The sequence below is a fragment of the Temnothorax curvispinosus genome, unplaced genomic scaffold (assembly GCF_003070985.1).
Source record: "Temnothorax curvispinosus isolate PA1 unplaced genomic scaffold, ASM307098v1 QBEX01017985.1, whole genome shotgun sequence".
NCBI lineage: Eukaryota > Metazoa > Arthropoda > Insecta > Hymenoptera > Formicidae > Temnothorax > Temnothorax curvispinosus.
This window is the reverse complement of record NW_020227765.1, coordinates 30,781-40,521: the sequence shown is the minus strand read 5'-3', so window position 1 is coordinate 40,521 and position 9,741 is coordinate 30,781. Positions and strand designations below refer to the sequence as shown.

Below are 9,741 nucleotides of genomic sequence, written 5' to 3'. Positions count from 1 at the left end.
TATCGGCGGACTCGGAGTAATCTTCTCCCCCTATTACTTCTGAATTAGCTGAATTATCGGCGGAGTCGGAATAACCTTCTTCCTATTACTTCCGAATTAGCTGAATTATCGGCGGAGTCAGAATAATCTCCTTTTTTACTACTGTTAGCAAGGTCAGCAGACCCTCTCCCTTTAAGGGGACTAGGCAGTCAGAAAATCGATTTTTTTTAATTGCATGTTTCGAAAGTACTATCTTTCCCGAGTAAAATGCCGTTTAGTTTATGTTAAAATTCGCAAGATTAAGGATTTGACAGCCAAAAAGGTCGAGCGCTAGCGTGCGCGGCGAACGAAACTTAACGCGTTTTTCTCGAAACATTTTTTTCTCTTTGTTTTGCAGTAATTGCAAAAAAACGGAGGTTCAAATCGATTTAAAAAAAATTGAGCATATGTAAAACATGTCTAGTTAAGGCCTGAACCTACGCATAAGGGTCGATTCAGACACAGCCGTGCCGTACCCGTACCGTATCCGTATCGTTAACATTAGACAAGGATAGAGACAACATTAGACAAGGATGGAGACAATAGGTATCCTTGTCTGATGTTTCTGTTTCGTGCACGGTACGGATACGGCACGGCTGTGTCTGCATCGACCTTAAGTCTGTAAAAACTTCTGTTTTGACAAAAAAGAAATAAAATAAAATAGCTCCTTCTTTTCAATGAAAAATCACGTTTTTTTACATTTGCAGCTGCCATTTCTTTAATTTTGATTTTTTTCTTTTTTAAATAGGTTCAGTGCAGAATGGGGTCCTATATAGAGTGCCAAATTTTCCAGAAAAAATGTACAATTCAATTTTTTATGGCCAGGATCACTGCAAAACCACAACGGCACCAGAAAAACCGCCTATGTATCAGAAGACTGTAGCGCCGTCATATATATATATATACATTATATATATATTATTTAAAAAAATTTTTTTCTTTACTGCTTTTGGTACTAGTAAACATTACCTAAAAGTACTAGTCACAATTTGTATTCATTTCCTTGTAATTAATTCCCAAAAAAGGTTAAATTTTTACCAAATCTGACTGCCTAGTCCCCTTAATTTAAATTCTTCAAACCCGAGTCGACTTCTCCGCGATTAACGTACTATGGTAATTAACCCCACCAACTTATAGTGAATTCGCGTGGTCCCGCTGAAACCCTTGCGAAGTCTCAAAACGCCGCGAGACACGGGCGGAATCGTCGGAACAAGCAGGCGCGAAGGAAATAACTTAAGAAAATAATATTAGAGTTCCTCCGACATAAACGGGAGAACGCCGATCCTCCGCGGCTCGCCACCCCGCCGCCTCTACCAGGTCTCCCGGAGGAAGCGCCTTCGCCGCCGCGCCAATCGCCCCCTTAGTTATCGCGTGCTCCCCGATACTCCTAATTCTTCCCCCCTGCTCGAACCTTCGTATTCCCCGGTTCGCCCCGGGGAACTTCCCGATTCCCCCTCCCCCGAACCTTCCTTCCGCCTAAGTCCCAAATACGAACGATCGTATTCCCCGATTGCTCGCGCAGAGCTTTCCTTCCAAGCGGTCTCGGATACCTCGACAGTGGAATTTATCGAAGAGGTACCGCATTTCCCTCCCCCGCGGAGCCAGGATCGTCTGGGCGAGGACGTGGAGTCTCCGAGAACTCTGTCCCCCTCATATTCCGCGGTTTCCGAGGAACCCATTCGAGAGCTCCCTTCCCACCATTTCTTTCTGAATCCCTCAGTCTATTTCCGCCAATGCACCGGTCCTCTTCCTCCTGATTGTTTTACCCTCGGTCCCTACGAGTTCGACCTGGTCGGACTCCGTTCCCTCATTGAAACATCCGAAACCCACGAAACTTTCATTCCCGTTTATTTCCCGCAACAAGAGTTCCCCTACCTGTTCCCCATAACCCTTTTTCACCGTTCCACAGTCACCCTCGAGGAAGTGGTCGATCCCGAGGTGATAACCTTAGAGACTAACGGTTGTAGTATAAAATTTATTTATTTTAATTCTTATATGTTTTAACTTAATTAATTTACACACATACACCACACTTAGTTAATTTTATGTAATCCTACATCTGATTTCGACTGTAATAATAGCGGGCAGGATGTCCATTAAATAGGTTTCCCCTTCAAGAATCCTGCCCAATCACCCCCGCACTAATGTAACACCCGCGATAACTAAACACTCACACACACAAATAACATACACTCCGCTTTACCTCAATACCTGATTCTCTACTCAATGTCAGTAACAAGTATTATTTTATTTATAATAAATGTTTAAATTATTTGTAAGATTAAATTCTATGTTTCTTTATTTTAAATAAGACCTCGCTCTCAAATCCCTTCCACCTCTCGAAATCGCACGAGGTCCGATTCTAAGTTAAAGGGATTAAATTCCCTGGCTTAAAAGAAAACCGACGATCGGACAGCTCACGGAAGGCGTCCTACCGTCCCTACGGACGTTGACCCTTCCTGAGCCATCGAAAGTTCGGCTCGCGCCACCCGCCTCAAAGCGTGTATCTGCGAGCAATATTCTTATGACATATTTTAGAATTCTTTTAGACATGCGTTGTGTGGATAGTCACTTTCGTGCACAACAGGATGTTTCCTGTAATTCCTATTATTTAGAGATTACTATTTTTTTTAATCATATGGCATATTTTCATTAACGTACAATAATGTAGTTTATAAAACAACAAATTTAATCATATAAGATATTTTTTTATTAATTACATTGCTATGTTAATAAAAATATGCTATCCCATTTAAAAGAATGTTGATGATCTTGAAATCTCATAAAATACGAAAAAAATGCTGCATATCATAATATTTGCCCCTTCGAAACGAACAATTTTCCCTTTGGTATTGTTTTGTGTCATTAAAAATAACAAAAATATTCCAAATGATCGAGTTGACAAGAACATGTACTCTTACACTGTAGCGCATAGTGCAGACATTGTGCGCAACTGCGTTCGCGCAAGTACATGGTGATTGGCAGTCCCATGCTGTGGTTATCGCCCCATCCGGTCAAAATTAGAGACTTTACTGTAATTAATACAAAAATAAACATTTATTTAAAAAAAACAAGAATTAAAAATACAAAATTTAAAAAATTTTAAGTTTTAGTTTAAAAAATTTGGCCTTGCTAGATTATTAAATATCAGAAAGCAATAAATAATAATTAATTTAAAATATTATATTAATAATGACAATATAATTATATTAATAATTACAATGTAATTATATTAACAATTACAATATAATTATATTAATAATTACAATATCTAAATATAGAAATACTTTCACACATTACTTACTTTAAAGTACTTTTTCCATTTATAGAAATTATGTTATTAATATACTATAATAATTTGTTTAGGAGCGTCAAATTTTTTTACTAAAACTTAAAATTTTTAAAATTTTTTATTTTTAATTCTTATTTCTTTAAATAAATGTTTAATTTTCTATTAATTTTGCTTCCTTACAGAGAAAGTTTTGTTTTCGTAAATAAAAATGAACGCGTGGTCGCCACGCGCGTTAGAAGTGAAACTTCTGAAGGCAAGGCTTTGCCATAATTTTTCTGAAATTAATACAAAACAATGCAACGGAATTAGTCACTCCAAGCCGCCCGCAACTCGAAAATATAGTGTTATACGCAGTTTTCACTATATCCGTCTCGCCAGTGCCGTACGCCTGATCGAATTTTCGTGACGCGTTTTCGAGTCGCAAAATCGAATTTACTTACCGATCCAAAAGGAGTTTCACTTTGTACGCCTGTTGATCGAATTTTCGTGACACTATTTTGTGACGTTTTTTCCTGTCGTACAATCGAACTTACTACCGTACCAAAGAAGTTTCATTTCGTACGCCTATTGGTCGAATTTTCGTTACACTTTTCGTGTCGCATAATCGAACTTACTACCGTGCCAGAAGAAGAACCGTCTCGCCAACGCCGTACGCCTATTGGTCAAATTTTCGTTACACTTTTCGTGTCGCGAATCGAACTCACTACCGTGCCTAAAGAAGTTTCACTTCAAAAATTTTTTTAGTTTTTAATGTCAATGTATTCAGAATGTTCTAAAACGTCAAAAATTGCATTTTCAAAAAAATCACGCGCGCGCGCGCGAGTCTGCGTGCGTGCGTGCGTGTACGCATGTGCGCGTGTGCGCATGTGTATGTGTGTGTGTGTGTATGTGTGTGTGATATTAGAAGCGTGTGGAAAGCCCGGGGAAAGTTTTCTTGATTATATTAGGCATAGTTCCCCTATTGATATTTGAACGTATTAAACAATTTAAATACCAGTGAAAGAACCATCACTATATGTGAGACATTAAATGGATATGCTGTGCAAAAAGTGCAAGAGTTCATCCGGAAAGTACTTCTAAATGATAAAGATATCTGTCCGTTATTGAAAGACTTCTTGACATCACATTTTATGATCCAGGATAGTTTTTAGCCGGGTAAATATATTCTACTATGTCGAAAATTTATTACAAAACTTTAAACACGTTTTTCTCAAAACTACATTTTTATACAGTTTTATAATAGATATCAGAATGTTTCTTTTTTAACCTTTTTGTAATTGAATTCTCTACAAACTGAATGTAATTGTAAGTATCGTTAAAAAAAATTTTAATTCCTTGAAAAAAAAATTTTAAAAAGCGATTCGAAGAAATTTGATTCAATTAATAATAAAAAATTATTAAGGAAAAAATGCTGTTTTCTACACTTTACAATTTTATGATAAGATTACTAAATCGTGGCTAATCTAAAAGAAATCTTTTCTTTATTAGCCTGTATTTTTTAAATAAACTAATGTTTTTGCAATATTCAACATCACATTTTCTTTTTAAATATATAGATTATTCTATTGTTAAAAAGTAAGGTTGTTTATATTTATCAAGTAATTTACGGCAAATAATTTGCAACATTTTTTCCCGTGTTTAAAAATCTCACCTCCTCTTTAAAAAAGGCTAAAATACTATTATATATGTTTGAGTCAGAATGCAATTATTTAATTCTTATTTAATTTTACTAATGTGATATAAATAATATTGATTCTTTAAAATTTCCAAAAATTTTTGCGAATGATTCATATTCTGTTATAATGTAATTGTAATGGTATGATATTCAATTACCTTCAGTTACTGTCCTGAGGTCCCAAACGATCTTTAGCTTTTCAGGGTCAGGATTAACTAAGGTGACTAGAACGTCGTATGCCAGACTGGCTGGAAATCGTCTCCTGTTTTCCTCATCTAAGCTATATATGGTAGGCTCAGCGAGTGCGTTTTTCGTCAGTGCCAATGACTTATCATGCAGAATCCACTCTGATAATACTTGTATCAATTTAGCAATGCCTGGAGACATATATTGATATAACACCGTAAAAAAAACTTTAGTTTTTTTTATAGATTTATCAAGTTTTGTTGCAAAATATATTTGTTAAAATTTAACTTAATTAGCGAGCTCAAAAGCTTGTAGCTTTTTGATGTTAAGTTTGATTTTGACCTTAAAAAATTCTCTATAACACCATAGTTTTGAAAAATAGATTAGTGCGAATTGAATTAAAAAAATTATTTTAATTTAATTGTAATTGCAATTCTTAAATTACATTAAAATTTTATGCAATGTGCTAAGAGTACAGATAGAGAAGTAATCTTATTCTGTTTCTATATTCCGCTCTATATCTGTCTTTAAGTTTGCTTTAAATCAAAGAACACACATATGTCAAATAGTTTCTTTTAAAAGTTGGAAATACTTACAGTAAAAAAAAATAAAAAAAATGTAGGTAATGTAATGTAACAGAACATTTAAAAAGCCCATAATATCTTTGGTAGCATCTCAAAAATTGTGAGGAATGATTAATAAAGAATGATTATTCTTTCTTTTTTGATTTTAAAAAAGAATTATTTGATTATTCTATTATGATTCAAATATTAAATTTATTCTTATTAGAGTTCTATTAATATAAAATTACCCAAGAAGCGTCAATAATGAATGCGCGTATAATGTGCCTTTAATTCGCGTACAATTGCATTGGCTTCAAAACCACATTATTATATATTAATTGTGTGTTCAAAATACGCGCATTCAAATGCGTAATTAATGCAAATTGAACATTTGATATTAAATATCGCAATAAATATTTTATAAAATATTTATGTTACAATGAAGAAAAAGAAATACCCTGCTGAAAAAGCTCGATTAAAACCATTAGAAAATCAGCCATATTTGGTTTAATAAGATTGAATTGTGTTTTTAAACCTGCATTTTCCATTAAAACATAATTACTCTCAAATCGGTTGTACTTTGTTGAACTGGAACTTATGCCGGTAGTATATAAATAAGTTTCTATGGTTTTTGAATCAAATTCGATAGAAATATTCCGAAATATTCACGACGTCCTATATGTTTTAAGGATGTATCGGAGGTACAATCTTAGACAAAAATGCATGAAATTTGAAATACTTGAATATCTACGCCTAACGTATAGTAAATCTAGATGTAAGATACTCAAATGATAGTAGGAGTCTTATTTTTACTCCTAGTAAGGTATTTTTTATTTTACAAATGTTTTTTTCGCAAGTATTATTTGCGATTTTTGTAATTTATGAGCCTAAACTTTTGGCAGTAAAAATGCCCTGATTTCAACTTTATAACGTCAAATTATTTCAAAGCGAAAGACATTATTCAGCAGTGCTGATAAACAAATTTGACTTTAATAACGTCAAAAAAGATAAATATGTATTATATAAACGATAATTTTGAATATTATTTATTATAAACATTGTTATGCGACTCTCTCAAAAACTCAAAAGAGACGTACGTGACAACGATTCACGTAGGTTGGCAGCCTTTGCACAGTACCAAAACAGTGCGAGACTTGATGCGAGGTGCGAGGTGCGAGGTTATGTCTGTTCGTTTACATTTTTTACAATAATCTCGCTTTGTTTCTCATTTCCCCTTTCTATCTCTTCACGAGTGCAACGGAGACAAAAAGTTAGCTAGAAGTAGTAGAAGGCATAGATATACGTGTAGCGACAGCCATAGGTTATGCCAGAGAGAAACCTGAGAGCGGCCATCCCGCTTCGGGGGACGCCTGTCCTAATCTGCCCTCTGAGAAAATGGACGTCAACTACGGCGTTACGCTAGGTAACGATCAGAGAGATCTCGGGTAACGATACATGGGTTCGTATCCGTGCTATGGTTCGTGTCCGAACTACTCAGATGGAGGGGATGTGCTGGTCGCGCAAGCCCCTCCTCTGTCAGTGTACGCTCGGCACTCGACAAGTTTCGCGCGGGGAGAGAAAGGCAGACATACGATCTGCTGTTTTCTTCTCTCTTGAGCTGTTAGAGGCCACGCATTTCGGGTATCGCCTCTCATGTCTCGCCGAGTGCCGAGTCTCGAGTTGGCAAATCGACGATGCGCTATGTTACATTTATGTTTATATTTACGAGTTTTAATTGTTATATTTATAAATATTGCAATTATATTTACAAAAAAATTGCAAATTAATAAATAAATTTTATTAAACATAAAATCGCGTATGATCATGTACTTCCGTAGTTTTTGTACCGTTAAAATTAAACATAAAATTAATTAATTAAATAAATATTTATAAACATAAAAACTAAAATTCGTAAATGTAATGTATAGAAATTCCCGTTCTGGCCAATATGCTTTTTTATCTAGAAAAAAAGTCATATTAAAAACATTAACTTTGGGATAATATTTAAATTTAATATTTAAATGCATAATAATAGTAAAATATTAACTATCAAGAAAAAAAGGTAGTTTATAGTGTTCTTTTTACTCTTATTAAATTTGCCAAATCACGAGCACCAAAAGAGGGATATTGGATTAAAATAAAAACAATTTATTATACAAATAATGCACACGGTTAATGTTTCGACAATAGTTAGTATTCTTCAGAACGGATTATTACGAAAGAAGAAGATAAATATCAAGAAACATAATAATTAATGTTCATTTAACATACTAAAACATTAAACATTAATCTAGACTAAAACATTAAACAATCACCTAACAATATAAACAAAATAAACAAATAATCTAATTGAATCACAAATATAAAAACGCCGGAATAATCGAATGAAACCATGGCAAGATTATTTATATTGAGAAGTGGTAAAATCTCTTCCGTCAGGAAGAGAATGTAAAAAATTATTAACGGGGGTATTTTGATTTAAAAGATTTTTAAAATATATATCTTGCAGGAATTTTTTATAGGGAAACAAAGAAAGTGAATAACGTTAAACTTTGCATGTTCACTTCACCTTATTTTAAAATTTTATTTTTATTTTTTAAGTAACAAAAATGCTTTTCCACTAGAAGGTATAAATGACAGACGGTGTAAATAATTCTAGCTGTTCTACAGGTATTTAAAACGCAAAAAGCTAAAATTTTCTTATTCAGAAGAAGTATATGTGGCTATCGTCTGAACTAAAACTAAACCAATATTTCCATTCTAGGCAGCCTTTTTATCAAAAATATTATTAATCAATATTGAATAAACAATTTACGGTCTGAACTTGTATTTTATAGTAGCCTAATAATATTTTTTATATACTATATTCACATATTTTTTTCAACCTTAATAAACTACGCGCCGACTGACTTGTCAGACTTATAACACAGCTCCTATTGGAGTAGTAAAATCTCCTCATTCCCCTCTAATTAAATCGATTTAAATAATAGTAAAGAATTTACTACTCCAACACAGGAGCTGTGTTGTAAGTCTGACAAGTTATGTCGGCGCGCAGTTTATTAAGGTTGGAAAAAATATACGTGTAGTACACAAAAAATATTATTAGGCTATTAAGATCCAAGCTCGGACCGCCGTAAACGGCTTATTTAATATTGATTGATTGTATAACGGTCACATAAAACGAGGGGTCTTATTTCTCTTATATTATTAAAAATATTATAACTTTTTTAAAAATTTTGTTAGTATTTTATTAAAAGAAAAAAACTAATAAACGTATTCTAGTTCAGACAATAACCACACTTATTCTGAATAAGAAAATTTTTTGTTTTTGGGTTTCTGATACCTATAGAACAGCCAGAATCATTTACTCCGTCTGTCATTTACACCTTCTAGTGATCATGCAGGATATAACATAGAAAAAAATAGCATTTTTCTTACTTAAAAAATAAAAATAAATTCTTAAAATAAGGTTAAATAAGAATATGCAAAGTTTAACAATATTCGCTTTCTTAGTGTCGCTATAAAAAATTCCCAACTATGAAAAATACTTATTTTTAAGATCTTTCAAACCAGAATACGCCCTTAATTTATTGTTTGTTATTAATATATTGTTTTAATTATATACATATAAGTATTAGAAAGCATATGGTATAAAATAATTTCAATATTCAAATTATTGTAATAATAATAAAAAAATCAATTATTTACATTTTCTTCTGTGTGTGTATGCGTGATGTTATTGACAACAATTTTTTTGCACGTTCACATTTTTTTTACAGATTTTTTACACGCTTAATTTTCACAAGTGTGATGTCAAATACAGACAAGATTTTTGTTTATCTGTTATAAGCGTTATTTCGAATGCAAGATTTTAATAATCAAATGTTTTTAATAATCAAACATTTTCAAACTGCAAACGAGGGACAAGCAATATCATCTACACAGCATGTAGCCTTAAAATACTATGATCTTTTCTAGCAGCACTAGCGTATAATTTGTCCGCCGAT

The 9,741-nt window shown here is 33.2% G+C and overlaps 1 protein-coding gene across 1 annotated transcript in view; it reads right to left on the bottom strand.

Annotated features, from left to right (window-relative positions):
• Positions 1–2,883: 2,883 nt before the first annotated feature.
• Positions 2,884–9,741, bottom strand: part of LOC112468008 — a 32,861-nt gene continuing 26,003 nt past the window's right edge. The window contains exons 3-4 of the mRNA XM_025036997.1: positions 5,144–5,362; positions 2,884–3,050 (exon numbers count right to left, since the gene is read on the bottom strand). Coding sequence (XP_024892765.1) covers positions 2,884–3,050; positions 5,144–5,362 — 386 coding nt within the window. The remainder of the gene's footprint in view (positions 3,051–5,143; positions 5,363–9,741) is intronic.